The sequence below is a fragment of the Homalodisca vitripennis genome, chromosome 3, assembly GCF_021130785.1.
Source record: "Homalodisca vitripennis isolate AUS2020 chromosome 3, UT_GWSS_2.1, whole genome shotgun sequence".
Taxonomy (NCBI): Eukaryota; Metazoa; Arthropoda; class Insecta; order Hemiptera; family Cicadellidae; genus Homalodisca; species Homalodisca vitripennis.
In genome coordinates this window covers 68,020,540-68,048,138 of record NC_060209.1, presented here as the reverse complement: position 1 = coordinate 68,048,138, position 27,599 = coordinate 68,020,540, and the positions used below count along the sequence as shown (strand labels likewise).

At 31.9% G+C, this 27,599-nt stretch overlaps 1 protein-coding gene across 1 annotated transcript; it reads right to left on the bottom strand.

Moving 5' to 3' along the window:
- LOC124357027 (thyrostimulin alpha-2 subunit) lies at nucleotides 1-25,892 on the bottom strand. The gene is made up of 4 exons (XM_046808397.1): nucleotides 25,861-25,892; nucleotides 5,320-5,428; nucleotides 4,570-4,745; nucleotides 1-2,384 (listed from the first exon to the last, which is right to left on the bottom strand). Exons 1-4 carry the CDS (start codon nucleotides 25,861-25,863, stop codon nucleotides 2,292-2,294), a joined length of 381 nt encoding a protein of 126 aa, XP_046664353.1. The 5' UTR covers nucleotides 25,864-25,892; the 3' UTR covers nucleotides 1-2,291.
- Nucleotides 25,893-27,599: the final 1,707 nt, after the last annotated feature.

Below are 27,599 nucleotides of genomic sequence, written 5' to 3'. Positions count from 1 at the left end.
TTTCGGAATAATTCATTAAAAATATATTTTATTTTAAATAATGTAATTATATGATACATAAACTACAGAAACAAGTAACAGATCGGAAGGTTAAATCACATGATATCACATTAGGGTCTTGCCAGTGCCGTCTTAGAATGGTCGTAACCCATTATATCTGGAAATTTATATTTTACAATTTCATGTTTACCTAACTAAAAATTAATTCAACTTTGTAAAACACTTTAATTTCTTAAATGTTGGTTAAAACTATATGTAACGTTCACTTTCAAGTATGTATCAGGATTTGTATACTACAGGGTTATATTTATAAACTATTACAGTCTAAAGCCTGTTTTCACTTTATATAATTACATTTTAAAAACGTATTAAACTCGTAAATAACATAATTATGTAATACATAGTCATATAACAAAGCTATATTCAAGCATTTAATAAATTTAATACATAATATCTTCAAATTCAATGTTTAACAATACGTTTCAATTGGTTTTATTGACTGTAAGAAAACATTATTTTAAAGCAATTGTATTCTTTAAAATATAAAGAATCTATTCTTTGAAATATAAAATTCCAAAAGAAAACTACGTTTAAAAAATCGCGTACATAAAAGCCTTGCATGTTTGCATATTTACTATTTTTGTTACGTCAACAGCTAATTGCTTTATTTTCCTCGAATATTTATTATGTTCTCCATAGTTTAATTTTTTGTACTTAACATGACCCCCTCCCCCGAAGTATGTTAACATAAAAGTAAATAAATAATGTGAAGGCCAATGAAAAGTGTTTTTAACTAAACTTTAATTTCGTGTACCTAAAGAGTGTACAGATTCGTTAGTTTACTTCAACTTCAAATGTTTCACTGCCTCTTTTGGTATGTTTACTATAGAGGTTGCGGCAGGACAATTCTATGTTTCAGCCTGAATTAGAATTTATTATGAATCTGGGGTACTATTGGCCAATGCCATGAAACGACTAAATGTTCCAACAAATCAAACATTACAAAATTATAATTTTATTAAAATTAATTTTTCTCTCTCTTTCTGAGTTTTCATTCCCAATCAAGATCGTTAATCAGAGATGGAGTTTGTTATAATCATTGAACATTATAAGCCTTTAAATGTTTTCACTGCATTATCACTGAAATATTATGACAATGGAGTGACAACCATGGGAATTTCAGGTTTATACAACGTGTGAGAAATACAAGTTTTCTATGTCAAACAGTAACATTTAGAACTAAGCATTTAATATAATGTTATAATATCACATTAAGATTTATAACAGCAAGACTCTCGTTTTAAAGTATTTACAATGTATATGTAAAGTCATTGAAAGATACAGTAAAGTTACACATAGACATTATACATCTTGAATAAAATAACGAAAAACGATTTAAGTGTTTAAGTGCTTTTTATGGATACTAGTAGATGTTGTAATAATTTTCAACTAAATTGTTTCACACACCTTATATTATTTGGAAATTGTAGTTCATATTATATATGCCATCCGTTTAGAAAGTAAAACAACAGCAAATATTAACACTCCTTTTAATTGTATACATATATTTTTATTACAATTTTGCAATCATATTTTTATGGATAGATTAGTACACTTATAGCTGTAATAGACATTTAGGGAGTTTAAATATTTCGTAATTCACGAAAGACATTGTATCTTAAAAATTGTTACTGGGTTTTTTTATTCATGAGTCTGTATTAGATTATGTAATTATATAAGCATTTAATTTAATCGTAAAATAATTTTGAACATGTATTAAGGTTATGTTCACAGGATTTGTACAAAAAATATCATTAATATTAAAAATATAAGCGTATATCAGTAACAAATAATAAATAAACTTAACATTACTGTAGAAATATTAGGCTTGGTATTCTTTGTTGCACAAAAATATCTCTGGCTTTACACGTCTTAAACTAATAGGTACATTGAGAGTTATAGATATTAGAAAACACAACAGTTATGGTTGAAAATATTTTACAAAAGTGTTGTTTGTCAGAAAATAGAAAACAAAGATTAGTACTACACGAAATAAATGTGCTGGAACAATGTTCACCTGGTATACGTTAAGTTAGCTTGTATCTTTACAGTTGTCATAAAAATAAAGTTAGATTTAAATTATCCGGAAAATCACCAGTACGCTAAACATTGCCAAATCTTTACCAATTCCGAGTCACAGGACGATCTTAAACAAACATTGCTACTATATGTAACAGAGCGTGCTATAAATAAATAAACGGAGATATTAAGAGGTTTATTGATAGAGGAACTCAGTCTTTCTTGCAGTGATAACAGGAGCAACTTCTGGCGGACTTGAAGATAAGGTCGCGCGTCCCATCAAGACACATCACTCTCACCTCGACCTGGAACACACACAACATTATCTGCTTTCTTTATTTACCCATTATTACTAACGAAGGACAGTTTTTCAGGGTAACATGTATTCTGCCATCTGACATCGTTATGTGCTACAAAGATAGAACACGACGTTTCGAGGATCAGGGTCTATCCTCTTCATCAGGTGTTAAAACCTTAAGATACAAGGTTATGTATACACTCATTAATATGTGGCGATATACATATCAAAGTCATGATTACAACATGAGATTAAAGCGAGTGCTAATTATGCCACTACTCAGAACATTTGCACTGAAGAACATGTTCATGCACAAGAGGAGATAAAAGACTGAGAAAACAATCAATATGGGCAATTCCTGTGGCAAGGCGGCACGTCATCCGAAAGAAAAGGGGACAGGATGGCGTTGGTTTTAGGGGGAGGGGGTCGTGAAAAGGCAACCACTTTCGTCTTAAGTCTTTGTTACTAAAAGTCATAGTGCATGTTTGAATCTTATTGGCTGACATTTCATTAAATGGCTATTTGTTTTGGCTCCTGGTTAATTCTCTAATTAGTTTTGGTAGCCAAAGTAGCCTGCCTTAAGCAGAAGGTTTTCTTGGTCGTTAGTCTGCTAGTTTAATATTTGAATATATTATTTTACGTTTGGAAATATTCTCTAAACGGTGTATTATATTGGCTTTATGTAATAAATTTTAAAATACTTAATCATTGATGGTATGAAAACCATTATTGGTTAGGTAAAATGGCATATTGGCATTGGAAAGTCTTTAAGAATCAAGCATTCATTAATTATATTCAGATTTCAGTTAGCTTATTATCATTAATAGTATTGAATAGCAATGAAAACACTAATGATAACATGCATAAGAACAGGAGGAAATGATTACCTTGGTGCTAGAAAGAGTAATTAGCCACGACGTGGATGATTTATTTCTTGAGTATTCCAATGGCGTCATATAAAATCACTTTTAAATGCCTAAGTGGCTTTAAGGTTATGTGCATTTTAGGATATCCTGAAAAATGTCCATTGTGTACCATTGAGTAATCTACGACAGTCAGGACAAATTTGTGAGCCTAATATTTCCGGCTTCTTAGCTGAACTAATAATAGCTACATCCACCCAGTTTGACGGTCTGTTGCTTCAAGAGTATGTGATATGAGGCTCCACAATGTTATCTTGAGGGCTTGGCAAACAAAGGGTAGGCTGCCTTATTGTCTTACGTCTGGCATGCCGGCTTTATACTGTTTGTGGTCATAACAAAATATCAGCTTTATCATTCAGACACTCTTTTCACAAATGCATTTTGTAGAAATAATTTCTTCTCCATAACGTCAGACTTCAATGAAATTCGTATTTAAGTATATGGAATCTATAGCTACTTGATTAAGTATTAGTTTCAAGTCTGTAATTCCATTCTTACCGTAGTGTTGGATTTTCATCCTATTTTATTTTCTTAAAGGGGGTCAACATATTAACATTGCAGTCTTTTAGAATCATTCACATTCATTAATCATATTCAGATTTGAGTTAGCTTATTATATTTAATAGTATTGAGTAACAATGAAAATATTTGTAATGAGTGTCTTTAATAATCTCATAACATTTATCAAAATAAAATGCAAAATACCGTATGTCGCATATAGACTCCGGTGATGTTGCAAACGAAATTTCAAGTCTGTAAGTAGCTCCTTTTATTCTCGGGATGTCCTGTGGACGAATAGACAGAAAGATAGACAAAACTACTTATCATAATCGAAAATGTAAACAGGGTAAATATTATGCCTATAAGAAAGAACACACATTCATTTTAGGAGCTTAACTATTTTAGACGTTTAATGTCAGTTCACAAACAACTGAAAAGATCTCAAATTAACATCTCGATTCCAAGTCATTATCTTACCTCTTCAAGACCTTCACAAAAAAAGGCTGCAGATTGATACAAAAATATCTGTATAATTAAATAAAAAATAAACAATATTCTGATTTGGAAATTTATTCTAGTTTAAAATGTGTATTTTTGTTGGACTTTTGAGCTAGATGGATGACTTTTTAACAAATATTTAAGATATTTGTCTTTTTATATGTATTTACCAAGATTAGTTAAAAATAATATCATTCAGATCATGTGTTCCTCGTTATAATATAGTATTGTCTGTCTCACTCAGCATGTGTTTGTGATGCTGATACTCACATCCTCAGTGTCCATGATGTTACAGCACTGTCCGATGCTGGTGATGGGCTGATGGGGATTTATGAAGAGGGTCTCTAGCGAGGACGGGATGGACCACGACTCGCAGAAGCCACGGCAGGCATTCGTCGTTATGGAGAACTCTACGCAATCTGGGATGCTGATCTTTCTCGTGTGCCCTGTAAAATTAATATAATCTTATGCTAAGTGAAAATTTGTAGGCATTTGAGTAAAAGATTGAAATCTTTTAAGAGGTAATAACAATTTCAAATAAACTGTTCAGTCTCATTTAAAAACGTTATTGTAAGTTAAATACATATAGTAGCTATTTGGTTTAAAAGTTAATCAGACAGCGTCAGTGTAAGAAGTGGCAGCCTGGTCTCTCCAAGGTGTCTGCTACCGTCACACAGACACCACACTACAAGTATACCAGAGGCCACACCGTCTGGAGATACTTACCTACTTTGTGGCAGTCTAGTCTCTCCCAGGCATCTGGTACAGTCACAGATTTCACACTAAAGTATACCAGAGGCCACACCGTCTGGAGATACTTACCTACTTTGTGGCAGCCTGGTCTCTCCCAGGCGTCTGCTACCGTCACACAGACACCACATTACAAGTATACCAGAGGCCACACCGTCTGGAGATACTTACCTACTTTGCGGCAGCCTGGTCTCTCCCAGGCGTCTGCTACCGTCACACAGACACCACATTACAAGTATACCAGAGGCCACACCGTCTGGAGATACTTACCTACTTTGTGGCAGCCTGGTCTCTCCCAGGCGTCTGCTGCCGTCACACAGACACAAACGCCACACCACAGGAACACCAGAGGCCACACCACCTGGCGACCGTTTTTCCTCTACAACAGCAAAATTTTTGATTTATATTTATATTTGTAATTTTAGTTGGATGTCATTGCATGCTGCACTGTTATAAAGTTCTAAACGGTGTAATTAAAATCAAAACATTCAAAATAATCTGCTTTTGTAATATGTTCCATTATCGAACTGTTACCTTATTGTGGAGTAATTTCGGATTGGATGCACGTGGTCGGACTAATTTTGCAATAAGTTAGTTATTCTTTTATAGTAATTTTATTATGTAATAGCAACGTTTAAAAAAATAATAGCTTAACAAATACAGTAATTAATCAATATTCAAAAGAAAATTATTTAACGATGGTCTATCCTTTTTCTTTAATGTAAAACAATGTGTTATGTGATCCTTCTCAAACCCATTTTTATTATAGGCCTAAAGCTCATAAAATAATATAAATTACTCTAGCTTGTAACCAATTCATTTTAGAGGTTCAGAAATATTTATGTGATTTTAAAGACATGAATTTCTGTAAACTTGTACACAATGTGTTACATAATCGTATTATGACATAAAAATAAATTGTATGAGAAAAATAAATATATTGATTCAAAATATACCTATAGACCTATTCTCCAAAATAGTAAGGTGATAATTAATTATGTTAATTATATTTTGAATTGGCATACACAATTTTTAAAATCGAGGGACATCGTAGTGAAAGCACTTATGATATAATATGATGGTGATGGAGCCATGTGATATGAAGAAGTAGGCATATATTAGGGGTATATTATTTCATGGTTAATAAGATCAAAGGTTACACAAAACTGGGCCTGGCATATATTAAGTTTGACGGGAATAGAAGCATTTCTAGTTAGAAAAAATATATTTCCAACACAACAGTAATTCTCAGTTTGCCTTAATAGCAATATCAAGAAAATATATACATATATCGGCTTAGGTCAAAAAAACATCTACTTCTGGCAATGGGTAGAGTGGAAAATCCTTACTCATTTAACTAAACATTTCAAAATAACAATGTGTAGACTAATAAGTTTTGCCTGATGAAGTCTTGTTGTTTTTTGAAGTTGAAATTAACGACTCGTTAAAGGATATCGGTTTCCATACCTCTGTTTTTCGTTAAATCAATTCAGGGAAGCCAACGATTTAAGGAAAATTACTTCATGTTCATACAGCATTAACAGCATCGTTCATTACGGTGGGGCTTTTAATAGTTTTAAAATAGTATTCTTAATGCCTTAAATATTTTAAATGAGCTATCAGCGCAAGCTCTAGTAAAAGTTAGATAGTAACTGGGAATATTCTATCTCCGTTACTCTTCTTATCCAGCAATTTAAGAATATACACTTAATATTTTCTGAGACTGAAATTAATTTGACAATTCATTTTTCAGAGATCCACATTTAGAGATCCATTTTTATTGGCTAAGCTTTTATGAAGCCTACCACTCGAAAGGCTAAAAAGATTTCATTTAAGTATGTACGTCTGTCCGTACGATATCTCGAAAACGAAATGATCTGTAGACTTTAAATTTGGCATGAAGCTTCATTTCTTTATAAGCAACCTTGAGTTCGATGATGGTTCATGTCACTCTATATCTTATGGCTGAGCATTAGCGAATATTTGTACGTTTTATGTTGGTCTTATGCGTAACCATGGTCGCAAATAGGAAGTAGCATAATAAAAAATGTATCACAATCTGAGTGCAATCATATGAGATTTTGAAATGTTATAGTTTTATTCATAGAGTGAAATTAAAAAATAATAGAGTAGAAAGTAAAGTGTTAAATGTCGGTGACAAGATTTGATTTTAACGCACTTTCAAATTGTAGTACCCTTCCTAGCTTACCGGAGCTGGTTTTATTTGAAGACTATTATGAAATAACTGAACTTTATATTGAAAATGTAAATATGTCATGTAGCAAGATATCTCGAGAAAGATTTCATCCGTACACTTTAAACTTTGAAATTTCATTGTTACATAAACAAGAATGTATTCTATGATGGTGCTTTGAATTTGGCAGGGCATAATTTTTGTGTTAATTTCCTTTCTGCATGATTTTATATCTGCCTAGTAGAACTTCTGAAGTATGAAGTGTGTTAAAGATCTGAACTTTTGCATAGCCCATTACGCGGCACGTGGTGTGGCGTGCTCATACCTTGTTTTTAAGATCATATGAATTAATTTACACTTCATATTAGAATTCTTGAAAATTTTACAAATGCTGAACTTTTTAATTATACTCAGTATTCGTTACTCAAGCAATAAATGTTATTACATTACCTTCCTAACCTACAGCAGGATGATCACAAATGGAACGATAACAGAACATGACTTTATCTTTATATGCCAATGATTAGGTACATAAACCGTCATCACCAAACACTGTACATGCACACCTAGTTGAATGATTGGTCGGTTGTACACATAATCTACATTGATGAGTTGATCAACACTGGATACGCCCTACTTGGGTTCGGTTGCTGATTTACCTGTTGAACTAGGCATTCTCGATAAAATACCACTATAGTTGTATATACCTTTGTATGATGACAACATGAATTAAATTGCGTTTCTAGTACATTATGTTGTACATCTTCAAGGTATTTCGTTGAATACAAGACCTCTAAAATATGGTTTCCAAATAATTACAGTATCTCTTTTATATATCCAGTTGTTATTGCCCTATAATTTCTTTAATTTTTGATCTCCACTAAAACGTATAAATTCATATTAATAAGGAAACGTTACGCTATTTTTAATTAACATTAAAAATAATTTAAATGAATTCAGTAATTCATTGGGTATAAGCTTTGCTAAAATCAAAAGTGACGATATATTTGTTAAAAACAATATTGCTCGATTGAGTTTGAGTAGTGATTGATCGTAGAATCATGATGTAAATTTTTATATAAAATATTATTGCTTAACAAATATTTTAACCATTTTTGTTTACTATTTCTCTTATTTTAAACATTATCCTATGATTTACTCTTGTAAAAAGATAGTATCATAACAAAATAAAGATAATACAATATGACATATAAATAATTATTTTATTGAACGTAGGTAAAAGTATTGTCTTGTAAAATGTGTCTAGAAACATAGGAGTCTTATTTTTCTAGGACTTTACTTATAATATCAATTTAATATTATACACTAGAGAATATCTCTGTTCTCATTTTAATGTGATGAAAAGTTAAATATTACGACATGAAGCTACTCATACATATACGTATGACTCATACATTTGTAATAAAATAATAAGCCATGTTCATTTTTCGTACGTAACAAACTATTAAGTAGGTACCGAATCACTTTAAAGTGTCGATGTGCAAGTTCACTAAATTTAATTATTTGCGTATCTCGCCCAGGCTTTGCTTTGACGTCCAGCCCCTGCCTGCCGCCTGCTCTATTTCCGCTGATAAGATAAATGTTACTGAAATTCATTATTAATTAGGCCAATATTCGTGGCTAATATTAAAACAAAACAAATAATTATTTACTAATTGCAGTTGGGTATGGAATAATATTATATCTATGAGAATGTTTCTGAGACCTAATACACAATAAGAGTTTGTGATTCAATGTTTATTAAAATTAAATTAGGCTATTGTCATTTATCCAAATGTAATGAATGTAAATAAAAGTGTTTTGACAGGTCATATACATTTTTTCCGATCATATGTTACTTTGGTTATTTAAACACATATGTGACAGATACGGCCAAGTACAAAATAATTTAATGATAAAAAGTAAGGGCTTTGCGGTGTAGTGATAGCGCACCCGGCAAGTGAGAGATCCGGTTCGTGTTCCGACGGAGTAAATACTTTTGTGATTCAATGACGTTTATTGAGATGAATTAAGTGTTCTAATTTTACATTATGCTTACAAGTATTGAAAATATAGCTTAAAAACGTACACTTTGTATTCGAAAGCATTTAATCCGTCATACTGTTTTAGTAATTTATATATTTTATAAATCATACAGCTTTACAGCTTTAACTGCAGATTTTGTCTACTTCATTTTTTTTATTTTTCCTTCTTATATTATATTTCCCATATAAATCATGACACCACACCATAATATAATAATAACAACAATGTAATTTAATGTTTTGTTGCATATCTGAAAAACATTTTTAACAACCTCGGAATTGGTAAAGATTATTGGTTTTATTGATTTGGATTTGGATTGATTTTGGAAAATACCTAAATAAACTATACTGTACTATATTAAACTCTTGAAAGCTTTTTAACTTATTTCAATAGTAGATTTTTATCACTATTCCCAACGATTCTTCAGATCAATAAATTGTAACATATTTGATTCAAATTGATTTTTTGTGTAAAATGGTAGCAATTTACATAAATTGTGTTATGGTACCAAAACTCATATGATATTTCGCTTAACAACTCAAGCTTTTAACCATGAATACTTTAATAACATGTGCCTAAAATATGGCTACTTTCTTTCAAAATTACATAGAGGCCCACCATTTATTACATCATGAGTACATTAACGCCATGAGCTGACTTCAACTTTATTAAAATTCTTCCAATGGGCTGAAATAGGTGAATTGAAATTGTTGCAGCTTTGAAATAGAAAGTCATAGAACATTGAAGAGAAATTCCGGTTATTTTACAGGTACTTTTAAAAACGGTTTCACTCTTCGACTTCAGAGTCCTAAAAATTGATCTTTAAATTTAAATATAATATGGATCAGGGGTTAAAGTTTCGTTGTGTCAGGAATGTTTTCAATGTTATTTGAAAGTTATATGACCACGATGTCCCTGTTTTTCAATACTAAATGTGTGCGAAGCAGTGGTGACTGAATGTTTATTAAACAAACTAAAAATGTTCTAACCTCTCTGGTAGTCTTTAAAACAGGTTCTTATCGAAAGTTTTTAGCGTAAGATTCTTATGCAATCAACAGTATTAAAAGCGTACAGACAAGAACATCGCTGTAGGTCACGTACTATACGTACAAAAGCCATTTCGACTCGATGACAAGCCTTTGATGACCGGTTTGACATAGACTATTCTATACTGACGTTTGCTACAAAATACAAGTTCAAGCATGGATAGACATTGAATAATTCGTTCATGTGATTGATGATCATACAATTTAAAGATTTCTTTTTACAGATCAAAATTGTGTAACAATAAATTAGCACCAGGTTCGTGTGAGGATTTTCACAATTATTAATACTAAATAAAGCCTAAAGCCTAATAGACTTCAGACAGATGCCGTGTCCGGTAATAAACAGTGACAAATGGTTCAGCCGCGGAGGAAATGGAAACAGATTGTCGCAAAAACACTTTCGTGCTTTTTCACTGATGACAATGTGGTGAGAGTGTTTTCAAAATGATTCCACCTGTGCGCCGGAGTTTGTCACACTGGTAATAAATGGAGAACAAAATATTTACCATAATTAAAGTCACGTTTCAGTTTTCAAAAATCTTAAAAATCAAATCAAGAAAAATAACGGAATGAGTAACAAATACAATGTAGCATAAATAACAATGCACCCTTTTGGTTATTTTAAAATTAGAACTTTTGGAGAAGCCTGTAACGGAAATGCTTTAGTTCTAGGAAACAACCCTTTATGACTAATATGTTATGTTGCAATTTTGTATTGTAACTGCAGCTATATGATACAAATGATCAGAATTAATTGCATTTTATAACTTCTTGTGTGGACTAGCTTCCTTACTTTGTTTTGTGAGAATGACTCTTATTTTTCCATTAAACTTCTTTTACATTTGTTCGCGGTTTCGGAAGATTCTTTAAGCCCTTTCGTAAAATTACTGTTCTTTTATTAATACCCATGATCTAAGTCCATTTACTGCGATAAAAGTAAAATATATAGTTTGCTGAATATAGCTGGGCTGGGTAGTCAACATTAAGTAATGTACTGTTTGGTTCACCAAATTTCCTACAAAGACCGTTCCAAATTTCTTATCATAGGTATCCTAAGATTTTCCAATGATTATTTAGGAAACCCACTTCCACCCCTTTCCACCTCTCGCTTGGGTCACGTTTTCCTTTGAATCGAAAAAAAATCTTTGTAGACCTCACTATGAGACTCGATGTTCGACTATTCTTCTTATTAAATTGTAAGATAATACGTAATAATTGGGGGTGATTTATTGCTGTTTATTTGGTATGCTTAACTTTCTTATCATGCAAATAGATTATCTGTCTAGCGGTGGATTTGAACTTGCAAATAGTTTCATTCCGACATACTTGTGCTACCCATTTAATGAGGTTGAATGACACGTTTATGGTTTTTTGCATTTTTTTCTGTTAACCCTCAGCTTTTGGCTATTGTGGATAGTTTGGGTCATCCAGGGATTTGAAGCCGTGGTATCTGTTAGAGAGCCTTGACCATATCCACTAGTTTACTGCGGATGACGTATTTTATCATTATAACAAGCAACTTCAGTTAATGTTAATGGTAAATGGATACATGAATATAAGATTCTGTATGGATAATGGAAGTTAAAGATAATTTAAAAGATTCTACTTTGATTTGCTCCTTATGAGTTGAATGCCTTGATATCTGACAGGATTCTGACCAGAATCTGAGCAAGGCTTCTCCGGGCAATAAGACGTCTCGTCGTATTGTGTCGATACCGCGCCCAGTTCGGCTTCCTCAATACTTCAGCTACATGTTCTTGGAAAAATTTTTTAAAGTGTAACATTTTTAACATAATGTTATGATAATACATTATATTTTATGTATGGATCCCCATAATATTCTGTACAGCAATAATGAAATATGCAGTTATTGATGTAAACACCTTTTAATTCCATAAATAATTATTAAAGAATGAAACATGTAGAAAATTAAGGTTGGGTTAATAATTGACATTTAAGGTATACACATAAATTTAACTCAACATTTAAAATTTTATAATGGTTAACATTCAACCTTATATTACCAACGTACAATTTACATTGGAAGAATTTTAATAAAGTTGAAGTCAGCTCATGGCGTTAATGTACTCATGATGTAATAAATGGTGGGCCTCTATGTAATTTTGAAATGAAAGTAGCCATATTTTAGGCACATGTTATTAAAGTATTCATGGTTAAAAGCTTGAGTTGTTAAGCGAAATATCATATTAGTTTTGGTACCATAACACAATTTATGTAAATTGCTACCATTTTACACAAAAAATCAATTTGAATCAAATATGTTACAATTTATTATTACTACTTTGATGCCATTAACCTACTGATCCCAAATTCAATTCTTCCCTGGGCTAAGAGGAACCTATATGCCAAGGACCGATATTTTCAGTTATCGCATAGACGGATAGGCAGATAATGCCGAGATGTGAAGAAGGACCTTTCGCGTACTTAATTGAAGTTTTCAATCTGGCAATTCAATGGCGAATTCTGAAAGCAAGAGGATTCTGTGACATAATGTCTGTTTAGAATTTTATGAGACAAAATTTTGAAAACCATCAATTGTAAAAGGGTGATTCGGATCTCAAAACAAAGAGACGTATTGCTGTTTTTTTAATACATTCTTCAGTTTTGAGAAATGTCTTATCCAAAGTTTACAAAGAAGAGGTGTGTGTTTCGACAGTAACCCAGTGAGCCAGACGCTTCACTTATTTGATTGTCGGGCTTGACCGAGCACACGGCTCCAGACTTTGTGTGATTTGTTTACTCTTTCGGAACTTTGCGTGGATTTCACGTGTGAAATCCTCGTAAAATAGTAAACAAAGTGTGGCCAGTAAAAATTAAGAACTTGTAGGAGAACTTCGTTTATAGTGGTAAACCGAGTTTGCGTGTATAGTTTTTTGATAATTTTTGTTGTATTGTGTATACCATGTTTAAGCTATTCACTCAATTTTCCTTTTTGGCATTGTGGGCATTGGAGGATTTAAATCATTTACATTATAACTGTAATTTACAATATAATTATTTATATAAAGTTTTAAATCAATGTGTTTTGTGCATAAAGGAATGCTGTGTTTATAAATAAATTTAAAAGCGGGGTCTGGATTAGAAGATCTTGTATAGACACGTATAGACACGTATAGACGTGTCCACCCTTAACCACAGTTCCCATACAATACAAGATTGAAAACTACCTGACAGTTTTTTTTTTTAATCTCATCCACTGAATATATTTATGTTAAACATTATCAGCATAGCAACGGTTACATTACCTAATAGCTGTCAAAGTAAACCTCATCACCTTAGCAACGGTTACATTGCCTAATAGCTGTCTAAACAAACATCACCTTCTTAGTGCAGTTACACTACCTAATAGCTGTCAAAGTAAACCTCATCACCTTAGCAACGGTTACATTGCCTAATAGCTGTCTAAACAAACATCACCTTCTTAGTGCAGTTACACTACCTAATAGCTGTCAAAGTAAACCTCATCACCTTAGCAACGGTTACATTGCCTAATAGCTGTCTAAACAAACATCACCTTCTTAGTGCAGTTACACTACCTAATAGCTGTCAAAGTAAACCTCATCACCTTAGCAACGGTTACATTGCCTAATAGCTGTCTAAACAAACATCACCTTCTTAGTGCAGTTACACTACCTAATAGCTGTCAAAGTAAACCTCGTCACCTTAGCAACGGTTACATTGCCTAATAGCTGTCTAAACAAACATCACCTTCTTAGTGCAGTTACACTACCTAATAGCTGTCAAAGTAAACCTCGTCACCTTAGCAACGGTTACATTGCCTAATAGCTGTCTAAACAAACATCACCTTCTTAGTGCAGTTACACTACCTAATAGCTGTCAAAGTAAACCTCGTCACCTTAGCAACGGTTACATTGCCTAATAGCTGTCTAAACAAACATCACCTTCTTAGTGCAGTTACACTACCTAATAGCTGTCAAAGTAAACCTCGTCACCTTAGCAACGGTTACATTGCCTAATAGCTGTCAAAGTAAACCTAATGGTCTTACTAATCGTTTTGTTGAATTAAAGGAGGTGAGACTGACACTAAAATAGTAACGACGGCTACTCCATTTACACCGACATAAAACAACAGGTCTTTAACCATCCAGTATTCTAACACATAATCATTTTGTTAACCCTGGAAAAGTTTGGATGAGGAAACGAACTTAAATAATTAATATTAACATGGTATCTCTTCACTTTCTATTTGAGCATATTAATCTTATATGCACTATTATTGGTACCATACATTTTCATATCCCTATATTTAGCTGTCTATGCTATTTTTAGTTGTTTATCAGACTTATTATTATAAAATGCTGATATTCATACTGAATGTATAGTGTTTGTAGTTTACATACTGCAAAACATACTGAGTGATCAAACATTTTAATCATGTGTTAGTAATCCCATAAATTTTTGAAAGTGATTATTGTAACTGAAATATCTGTCCTACTAAGCATGTTGTTTCACAATTCCAAGAATGTTCTGACAGGTTTCATTAAAATTTTGATTTTACAAAGGGTATGTGGTCGAATCAATGCTGATTGTCAGGTCACGCAATCCATATTTCATATGACCTAATTAATCCTTGCATTCCGCCGCACATTATTCATTATTCCAAAATAACAAGTTTAACTGATCGTACCCGAGAGTGTAATCACTTTGATTTCAATCTATCAGTTCATTAACCGTTCGATGAAAGCTGGATCTGTACAAATCCAACCAACCACTCGCTCCAGGTAATGGGTTGCCGCGTTCCACTGTTCCGCTGTTCCGCTGTTCGGCGTTCGCGCTCCGCGGTCCCACTGTTCCCTGCTCCGTCATGTGATTGTTACGCTTCTATATGAATTCATCCTCACCACGCCTGAGAACTTATCTGTGTAATGCGCTTATAACACCATCCGAGTATGAACTCTTATTTCCCTTTCTATTTTACTCGTATATCTGTCTCCACTTTTTTGTACACTCCGGCTTTGATACTTTTTTATTGACTGCACTTTTATTACTGTTACTTTACTGAAATGATGCTCTAAACTATATTATATCAATAAATGGAATTACCTTAAAATTGTATAAGAGCATTGATATTTTTCAACTTTACGGTACTAAATAATTGTTTTTTAGACCGTCTTAACTAGCCTTTCATACCAATTTAAATTGCACTTTAAATTTTTTAATACAATTGAAAATTGTTACGCAAACAGTTATTATTGTTACATAAAAAGTTGTAATTCTCAATCAAATTTTGACTTTTACAGTAGTAAAGTTTTAAAGATTTCCTACAATAACTATTTTCATCAAACTACCCCTAATTATAATTGTGCCATACGGAATGATTTCATTTTTATGAAATTACAGTCTGATTTACAGATATTGTTTAAGAAATTTTATTTTATTTAATGTTTAAAACTGCTGTGGTGTTTGCACGCACGCAAATCGACAGACTAAATTGAATGGGTTACAAGCAAACAGGATTTAGCCACAGTATTGTAATTTTTCAGGAAGAGAAATAAGAGTATATTATTTGTAGAAGTTCTAGGTAAATTTATAAAATGCTATGGAGTCTATGTATAAAAATAAACACCTTATCTGAGCTTTTGTTATTGATGCAGTACAATAAATTGGTTTAGAAATAAAATGTTTTGTATGAAATATGTGGTATATTACCTGTTTTACTTGGATGTGAATTTAAACATGATTTTACCATGGGAAATAATTCATTTTGCATGGAGTAAGTTACAAACATATAAATGGTTTAATCAAACAAATGTAATGGTTTAGCTAACCCAATTTCCATTTGTTGTGACTTAAGCTTGTTTCCACGTAGTCTTCTCAATTTCGTAACGAATGTGTATCTATATAATCAGAATATAAGAAAACCCACGGTTTCACATATTACTTTATTTTCATTCGCCATAAAATATTTCTTAAAGCTTGTTACCAAACGTTTTCTCCTCCATAATAAAGAATACCAAAGTGCTTATTCGGTCTTATTGCGATAGTTTGATTCAAAATTAATTATTAAAAAATTATCAATTAATTAAAAACATTTACTTTAATTCACTTTGGGATAAAAGTTACCAGATGAGTTTATTTATATTTTTTTTGTCAAATATTGCAATTGAATTTAGTTAGAAATATAGATCACTAATGCGCTTCAGATTGTTTTACAACATTTATCACAGTTCAAGATGTATTTCAATTGATATAACTCCATTTTGTTAGAGACAAAAAATCTCACACAAGATCTTGGAGTCGTGTTGAAGATCTAACAAGTACTTGGAAGGACGACAGTAAAGAGCCGGTCAATTCGCAAGGAACAGTATCCACTTCCACAACGGCGCTTGTTATTTCCTTAACATTATCTAAAGTTGCAGCCATCACAGGCCTGTTACGACGCTATATAAAAAGGATTATCTGAAGAGGCGTGAAAGCCCTGTCATCTACGATCTACATCATCTACAATTTTGTTTTCTTGGACGTAAGAATGAATATATTTTACGTCCATTCGTATTCTTTATATTGTGCTTTATATATTCCATTCTGAACTGTTAACATTCCAACCTTCTATCCTTTGTGGAATGTAACCTAATAATAAACTATTCATATGTTTTATAATCTGTTGAAACTTCACAAATTCAAATTGATTTGTATGAAATAATTTACTATTTTCAAATATTTACATTTTATTCTATCATAACTGCATCAATAGGATAAAAAGAATTCGTGATCTGTATTATTATTTAGACTAAAATTATATTAGTGTGTTTTTTTCGGTACGACACAGTGTAAGAGCTACAAGATAATTATACTTATAAGGAAAACACTTTGAGATTACCATAATATTTACTAACTAGAAGTAACTAGCAGTTATCCGTTTCTTCACACACAATTTTCAAAATCGACGACCACAGCTTTCTTACTGAAAATATTTATGATATAATATGAAGGAGGTCTACCATTTTTGAAACATAAGTAGACTTATCAGTTAAATATGATTTCAGTAACCATTGTTGAGAGATTCAAAACGCAAATAAAAATTTGTTTGGTTTTGTTTTAGGTTTTGTTGTATGAATACACAAATAAATATATATTTAGTCAAAAAGTGTGAACTTCAGTCTGCTTAAATTGATTTTCTATCTAAGTTATTTCAAAAGCCACAGTGATAGTTTGCTTTTTTGTTCTAATAAAGAAAATATATGAATTACGTACGACTGAAAAGTTACTGCGGTCCAATAAAGTCAATAAGTTAAATTCACTTCCGGATTCACTTCCCGTTGTTGCACTGACCAAGAAAATAAATACATATGGGTTTTGGAATCCAAATTATATTTTAAAGCGTTTATTTGCGGTCAGCGATGTTATTTGATGTTATAATTATTATTTATTTTTTCCCCAACCAATGAAGTATCTGCACATGTACGCAAGCTTAATAAGACTACTTTAGTCAAAATCCATCTACTTCAATCTCTTTTCCTCTGCTTCTGATATACGGAGAAGAGTGTGCCATATCTTTGCTTTTCCTTTTTAACTACAGTGAACTTGTTAATGGAAACAACCTTACGTGAAAAGCATTCACAGCTTTGTTCAAGAAGATGAGTCTTAGAACACCGTTTAAATACTATTTTCAGTTTATTATATGGTTTATTCGTCACTGGTGCAATCTAAAATAAATGTTTGATAGTAACTTTGTCTTTTGCAATCTGCCTATCACTATTGATCAAGCACCGTATAATTATTCAATTTTTATTCTAAAACTTGAATGTAAACAAATGTTTCTGCCACATTGCTGAACTTCAGTTTAAAATGCCAACAGCTTTTGTACGGTCAGTTAATTTTATTACGTATCGTAAATATTATATTTATTATACATTAGTTATTTATATTAAATATTATAATTATTTTCTAGAATTATTAAATATTCTGAGACACTTTTCCAATGTTGCTCACCTTTTAACCTTCCTTGGACTACAAATATTTAAAAACCAAATTTAGCCTAATTGGCCCATCCATTCATAAGGTTTAGTCATTATTAACAGTAGAAGTGCTCAAAAATATCAACGTTCGCATTATACAACATGTTCTCTACTTTTTACAATAAAAAAAATATTAATGTATCATACCTAAGAACCTGCCATAGTTTATAACGAATCTGACAGTGAAAACGGCAACACAATCTGTTGAGTAGTTTAGAAAATATCGATGCACAAACATACCAACACAAAAAGGCTATTTTAATTTACACTGTGTATTGATAATCTACTGTATAAAAATTAATCGCTAAATTTGTTGCTAAGCGCTACTCTCGGGAACGGCTGGTCCATTCGGCTTTTTTTAATATGTTGTTTTAATATTCGTTGAAATGCAAGGAAGTTTTATATGAAGAGAAATATTGGAAAATTTGTCTGGAATATTTTAGAAAGCGGAAAAACTGCAATATTTGTATTCAAAATTCAAACTTAACATACTCTAAACAGCTGTTGACACTTTCAGTCTAATTTCGTCAAAGAGGTTTAAATATAGAACAGTGTTTGATGAATAATAATGCAGATAGCAAAAACAAAGGTAACCTTTTTACTGCAGATTATGCCAGTGACGAATTTAATGCATTGTAAATACTATTTAAACATAGTTATAAAACCAACTTTAATGAGCAAAGCTGTTTTTTACGTACAGCTTAAATTACAGGCCAAAAAAACAACAGGACGCTAAACTTAAAAATGATTATCTTGAAACTTTACATAAAATTGGTAAGAATTTCTCACTTAAACCGGGAGTAGGGAGGATTTTTCCCTACACCGTAATAGGCGTCTCCCTTTTGCGTATGTATGTAATATTTTTCTTCTTCGGGACAACCAGGCACACTCAACTATAGCACTTGAAATACCTTTTTGACCGATGTAGTTTACCAAGAGCTTTATTCGAATATATTTTTTGGTCAGGTTGATAACGTAAACTCAACTGAGGCACCTCAAGTGAATTTAAACAGCCGAAAGTATGCTTCTCAGTCATACGTATGTAATCTATATATTTTTCTTCATCAGGACACCAAGTCACACCCTACTATACCACTGGAAATATCTTTGACCGGAAGTGCCCCTATCTATACATATATATATATATATTTATTTATTTATTTATTTAAAAATATGAAAACTCTATCATGCCACCAAAAGTACAATTCATTCGAACCAGAAGTGCTCCTACATGTGAAAATCGAAAAGAAATTGTATGCTCAGATCGGTTAATTATGCAAAGCCTGTTATGGAAATAATGAGCTTAATCATAGTTTTTAAACTCTATTGTAAAATTTATCTAATCTAACCTTATATATTTTATTTTATTCATCAACCAGTTGAAATCTATGTTACGTGTTTCATCAGTGTTGGTACGCTTCTTAAAACAATAATGACTCCATGAAGGGGTTAGAATAAATTTAATCAATCTCCCTAATAAAGATTCTTGAAGCATTGAGAAGATTTAAATTTAATATCACTATTGAACTATTACACATTTTCCCAGATTATTTTATTTTTGCGAGCCTTTCAGATTCTATCGTCAGGCAATTTCATAAACGGAAAAACTCTACCTAATATTTTTTTCTTCGCTGACGATGATACACTAAATAGAAACCAAAATCAAGATTAAGGTCAGAAGTAGGGTTGTTAATCTAAGTATATAATACATTTTACAGTTCCTGTTACACAGTAAAAGGTGTACATATCCAAGTAAAGTAACATTTATGGGATATTAGTCCAAATTTATGCGTATCATTGTACAGTAAACTATAACTAAAGTAGTGTCCAATATATGACGCACTAGAGGCCTGTCTCGATCGTGCAAGCAATTCCTGTGTTGTGACATATGCATCCTTTTAAAGGCATATAAGTATCAATTTTAAAAATAAGTTAAAATCTTTTAAAGGTATTCTTATATCCATAACCACTTTTCAATAATCGAGTATTTACATTTAAATAGAACTGTACTCACAGTTGAGAGCTACTGATACGATTACGAGTATTAATAGAAAACTTGAATTTACTTGCAAAGTTCGATGTTATTTTTTCAATATAAAATACATTGCAAAATTCAAACAAATTTATTTATTTCTTGCTAATAAAACTTTTAAGATCAATATTCGCAACTCTCGTTCCTACACAAGCTTCCTGCACTCTATAATGTCTCTGGTCATTTAGTATATTGATTTTATACACGGACTCGATGCACTCAATATTTTTCTACGAATATACAATTATTGTATTCAAGGTACATTACGACATTCCCTAGTGCGGGAGCCAAGTTGCGCAAAGAGAGTTTAATAAAGAATAATTTCGTGTACAGAAATGTGACAAGCGAGAGAGAAATGTGACAAGCGAGAGAATATATAAATCTAAACTTTTCGATAAAACAAGAAGGCTTTACGCCGGCCCGAAGTCCACCCATATAGTTTTCTCCCGTAGAGATTTTAGAAATAGTTTATGAAGACCCAGAAATATGATCCTGCATTGCTTTACATGAATATGGGACGATACCTAACAAGACTGGAAGAGAAACAATAAGACTAAGACAAGATTAGGATAATATTAGAAAATTAATGGGATTTAATAAGATGTATGTACTTGAGACAACTACAGGCATCATGGTGTCGAATATTGTTAAGATTGAAAATCACTGTTAGCTGATTACCTTACGGTAGCAATGGTCATCGTGAATGCGGAGCTTCAAAATTCCACCATAATTAAGACATGAACCATAAAATACTAGCGGAGGTGTATGATGTTCCAATCTTTACACTCTTAGCTATAATATTTTTAGAGTTCTATCTTACTGCAAACTGAATTCTGAAGGTTGGAGAGTTTCTTGCACAGCATTAATATTGTCTTGGACTTTTAAATAGACGGTATTGAACAAATTCAATGAGAACAATCAAACAAAAATTAAAGCCTGTTAGATTAGAGAACAATTATTGATTTTTGAGAGTTCTTTGCCAATATAAAAGAATATTTATTTTGAAGATCTATCTATAAAAGTAGACGAATGATAACTCTGAGCTTGCGAATGTTTACTACCTCCCGCTGCAAATGCGGACTAATCTGTATTAAATTTCAAAGGGCTTTGAAATGACATAAAGATACTGGGAAAGAAAGTTAAGTATCCAAAAAAATCCTCTTACAAATATGGCAGAATGAGATCAGAAATGTGTATCCTAGGCTACGAGAGATAGGTTAGCTATGATTTTCCTAATCTGGGAGAAGGGAAATATTGAAGTGCTAGCTTATGTTAGCCCAAATTATTATTGATTATTGAGTTTCGACAAATATTTGAAGATCGGACTAAAGAAGATGTGTCCTTTACAGGCTATTATCTAGGTGACAGGCTCACACAGTTCAAGACAAAATGCTATATTCAATGCTTTATACTAAGAATGTCTTCAAGTCCTATCAGAACGAATGTGCCATCGTGAGTACAAGTTTGGTGCATGACACGAGCAACGAATATAAGACGGAGTATGATCAAAGTTCTGGTGCTAATTATATAATTTCTCGACTAACTGGCATTTTAAATTTGACATTTAAATATAAAATTACACCAACTGATTAAATCTACTTTAAACCTACCAAGCACAAAGGTATACAATACATACGATTGTAATCGAATTATTAAACGTCAAAATGGTGACCATAATCAAATTATAGCGTAACTATTATACCTCAAAAGTCAAAGTCGTTTATTGCGAAAATATGTTGACATGCAATAGCATGAATAGCAAATGTCTAGAAACCTTAACAGTTATTTGTGGGGCATTCCCCCACTTTTATAGTAATATTATTGTAACGAATACATTATACTTGTTAAATTATTAAATGTGAGTATATTAGAACTGATTGTTTTAACATAAACTATTTATAAATACAGAGTTATTGGCAACTAGTGTCTAAAACTTATTAGGAATTTGGAATAAAAGAGCGATTAAATAAGGTTTTTATTAAATCTTCCCCTCAAATAAGACAGTTTTAATGGTGTTTTACAAAATTACATGTAGATAATATTATCATAGTTATTCACTAATAATTTAAATACAATACTCAAGACTGTTGTAGACTCTTAAAACATCACACATTTCAAATTAAATTAACTATCTTACGTTCCAATTGTTACTTTTTACTGTGGTTTAGAGTGGCTGAAAGTATACAATTTTCACTGTTAACTTAAAGACGATTTTAATCGCCCTAAGCAAGTGTGAAAGATGACAAACTACTTTGAAAACGTCCTCAATAAATGGTCCTTTAATATGTTTATTGGACTTAAAGGACGTCCTTCATTGACTGACAAAGATTAACGTTTGCATAACGGAAATTGTTCTATCAAATTAATTATCTTACAGAAGAACAGACAAAGACATGATTTGACCCATCATGAACCAGCCGGGTCCTTTATAACGGACAGGATAAATTCAAGTTTAACTGCTCTTTTTGAGGGAGCACAATGAATAAAAATTATTATTTCTTTCATTAAAAATTATATATTTACAACATTGACGATAAAGATAAAAAACTTGTAGAGTATTTTTCACTATTTTGTATTTATGTTAACGATTTTACGTCCAGCCACCGTGATTCCACGGCTGACAGTGTGACGCCGCTGAGACATAAAACAACAAATTACTCATGCTGTCTGTGTCCAAATGTTTTCCTTGCATAATTATCAGTCAATTTAAGCATTCTACCACTAACACATTAAAATCAAATGTACTCAGCAAATGTATTGAGCTTATTGTTTGTTAATGAGTTTATTTATAGAGAATGTCCGATGGTTTTAATTATAGTCTCTCAAAAATCAGTTTTAAAACTGTTTGTTATATATTTTTAGCTCAGCTTTTTCTATACAATTAAGCTTTACAGACACAACCATAACTAGTAATCATAATTTTTGTAGTACTAAATAAATCATTGCAACATATTGCAAAACACGTCTTGTTCTATGAAACGGTCTGATAATAAAGATGGAAATCTGCTCTGTTGCACGTAGACTAAAAATATATATTTTATTTTAATCGATTAGTTGTTCAGGTATGTATTGAAACATAACGAATTATGCATATAGGTAGATAATTTACTAAGATACGATTTAAGAACAACTGAATCGGACCGAGTATGTCTACTATTCGTACAAAAAATGTAAACTAACATTTATGAGAACATTTTATTTACTAAAATAATCAGGGGAAATCTTAAAATGTCCTAACTCACATTGTATTTATATTTTTGTATTTCCTTAACAGCTCACCATTCCTTCAATATTCGTAAAATAGCTTGTAACACTGTATGTAATATAAATAATTATTATATTATTTTTATTATTATATTTAAATATTATATTTTTTATTATATTATATTTAATTATATTAAATATTATATAATTATATTTAAACATGTTCGTATTTTACAAACCACTTTTTCAGGAAATATATATACACTAGCATTTACCCGCGGCTTGCACTGAATTTCATGTCGCATAATATGAACGGCATAGGCATACCCTTTTCATGTAAGTTTGGAGAGTGTTTTGGGGTATTCCATTCTGAGAGTGAAAATCATTGTATGAAAACCATTTAAATACTAATTCAAATTGCTCTGGAACATTTCATGTATTTGGTTGAATAGCTATAACGCTTTCAGCAACACTTAGCCTATTTTTTACCAAAGTGAAGAACCCTAAAGCCGAGGTCTTTCTTAATGAAAGCACTTATGACATAGTACGATGGCCTCCTGTGGTATTTTCTACATTTACTTTTGCAGTGAGGTTTAATTCAGTATAGAACACAACAATATGCCAATATGTTTATATTACGAATTTTTTTCTCACCAACGAAAATTATAAAGAATATATGTGGTTTCGAAAAAAACAATAAAATTTTAAAGGGAGGAATAGAGACTGGTCTTACATTTAGACCGTTTGGTTGCCTAGATTTAAATTCGATTTAACAATAAGTGATTTTAACATTAGGTTTAAATTAGCTTCAGGATTTTGATCTGAATGATAAATTTATTTTAGGTTGAAGCAATTTTTAAAATAGTTTTGGTTATATGAATCGCATGTGCAGATAATGGTGTCCCAGAATAATTGTTATAATAAAATAACACTTTAAATTAACGGAAAAATTATTATTTCTATTATTTTAACATATATTCACCTAAATTAACGTTTAAATTTTTTTGTGCAATATTACAAAATAACGCTTATACATCACTAATACAGCGAATAAAAGCTAACAAGTTTACAATGATATATCAATTGATTTATTTTTAAAACTCAGTTCATTATAATACTAACGAAATCAGTAGAAAGTTATTATTTTAACCTGCATTATTTGTGATATCTATTTTGAGTAAAATCCTAGATACCGGTGAACGCTAAAAGAAAAATAGGTGGGACGGAATACAGAACAGTAATTTCAAAACACCATTGATATAATCGACTTAAATATTTTTTCCCATAAATTGATTTTTTTTATAATTTAAAGGAATTAGAAAAAACAGAAGAATAAATACACGGAACCACGAGTAATTTTGAGACCTGGCTGAGTTTTTAGCCAGTTTTTATTAAGTCGATTGTATAAATTATTGAGTTGAATGAGATTTGAAAAGTTGACAGTAATTTTAAAGAAGGCAATATACAATTAATTTGTTGAACAATATTTATGATTTTCTTTATAAACAAAATTCTAACCATTAACGTCATTATATATATATACTATCAAATTATGAGTTAGTTTCTAAATACGTCATATTTTCAAACATATCAATTCTTATTTTTACTACCCGATGATTTGATCTATAGAGTTTTGAATACCATATGTCAATACAGACACTTTTGCTTTATCTTTAGTAACTAACAAACAAGTAATTAAATCTATTATTAAGCACGATTCTCATATTCCATTAAAACAAACTTGTGCTACAACGTTCTAATATGCAAACACATGATATTTACAAAATAATGAATTTGGCTTGACAGCCCTAGTTGACTACACTGCAAGTAATTCTAGAATTTCCAGATTTTAACCTTTTTGATATTTTCTTGACTGTCTAAACTGTTGGCAGATTTTAAAATATGTATCAAAATACTTGAAAATCGATCTCAAAATAGTCAAAACACCTGATGCTATCTGTACGCTTGGAGTATAACGTATTCAGTATGCTCACGAACAAACCTCAGGCGATGTTATATAGTTCTGAGCATACGATTCTATCACGTATCTGGTGTTCTCTAGACTATAGAGTTCTGGATACTGAGTTGAAAGACTATCATGATTAAAACTAACAGTGTAAGTATACCGATAACTGCATATTTTTTATTTAAAAGTATATTTTGTTGTACACATCTATCCACATGGAATACTAATAGTAATTTGGATTTCTGACTACACATAAGTTAATATTTTTATACGCGCATTCAAAGGAATGTCGCCGAAACGTTTGACAAAGAGTCAAGACTTACCATGGCAGCAGCTCCTCGGCGGACCTTCTGACTTGGACCCCAAACCGAGTTGGGAGTTTAAGTCAGGGGTGCTGGAGTGGGAGACTTCCCCTCCAGGGGGCGCGGCCACCCCCCTCCCCCTCATTGTTGCTGTGACGTCAGACCATTGTTGCCCCCGCACCTCACAAGCGGCGTCGTGGCGCCGATATCTAGCAAATGCTCAATCACCATTTGACTAACCAGATTTGTGAGCTGTTTCAGTTTATTTTGCATCGTTTGTTTTTTCATTTCGCATTCGCCGCTCTGAGTCATATGCTAATACCGCGCGCTACCCGGCCTGCACCTTGCACGGACTGCAGAGCGACAACAGATTTGTTCGAATTAGGGACAATATTTATTCATAAGAACGTTTCGACGTTGAGTAACTGAGTTACTCGGCGTATCCTTTATCAATGATCGTTCTTTGCATTTACTTTGAATAACTGTTATCATTCCCACTATCAACGTTCTAATCTACGTAATCTGTAGACCTAGAGTTGAGAGAGAACTCATTGTCTGTGGCAAGACAGAAAACTATTACATGTTAGCCCCGTCAAAATAAGTAATTTTAATTCAATCATTATCATGTGCTCCTCGTTAAAATATGTTTTATCCAGGGTCTGCTGAAGTATAAAACACAATAAAATGGTTTTCACTGCAATATTTTTAAAACTTGGATGATATAAAAAGAAAGAAAGAACGAAACGCTTCTTTATTGAGGCGAAATTAGGACCATTGGGTCCTTTCTTACATTTAACCTCTTAAAAAATTAATCTTAATAATGCAAATTAAGACTAATTAACCGTAACTTACACTTACGGTATTCTATTCACTCTTCCATTCACACAGTCACGATTCAAAGAGTAGCCCCGCCGCCCGCCACGATCATCTGGTCCAGGTATTTTCGTCTCAGCTCCACCACAAACCGTTTTCGGCTCTCAATTTGTTTGACAGGATCTGGTAAGGAGTTCCATAATCTACAGGCGGTAACGGTTAAGGGTCGGTTATAGGTTATCAGATTGCGTAGGAAACAGGTTACTGAATCCTTGGACTAATCTCAATTCAATTAGTTAGATACCGGAGTTTGAAAGTTAACTTCAAACTAACTGGTAGTTTTTATTTAATAATAACTTTTATTTACATTTTAGAAAGTTAGAATCAAGTATCTCTTCTTTTAAAGTTAGAATCAGATATTTCTTCTTTTATTTGTTTATTTTTATATTATGTAGCTACTTGAAAAAGCTGTAATAACAATTTAATATTCTACATATAATTGTAGTTTTCTGAATGAATAAATATTCAATATAAATATGAATAAATATGTGAGCCTCTAGGCAACACATGACAAGATGTTACATTACAGGATGTGCTACATCAGTATTTATCCAATGTGATGAGATGACTGAAAGTTGTCATTTTAATTAAACTGGTAGATTAGATTGGTTGCAGAGACAGAATATGTTAGTTGTTATTAGCGATGCATGGTCTTGATACCAAAAGACACAACTTCTTTGGCCATCAAGATCATGCATCCCCAATACCAAGTAAAATATCATGTCTGTAAAATATCTAATATAATCTACCAGTTAAAATGGTATATGGCAACAAAAGACATACACAATTTTTACAATACATAAAATGTTTAAAATTTTACAAACCTACTTGTAATAAACAACCTCCACCTTCATCATCGCATACCAAAATTCTAAATTGTATTATGT

Coding starts and splice junctions, on each gene's coding strand:
- LOC124357027 (XM_046808397.1), bottom strand. Junction 4,746..5,319: donor ACCAGGCTGCCACAAAGTAG/GTAAGTATCTCC, acceptor TTAATTTTACAG/GGCACACGAGAAAGATCAGC. Junction 2,385..4,569: donor ACATCATGGACACTGAGGAT/GTGAGTATCAGC, acceptor TGTGTGTTCCAG/GTCGAGGTGAGAGTGATGTG.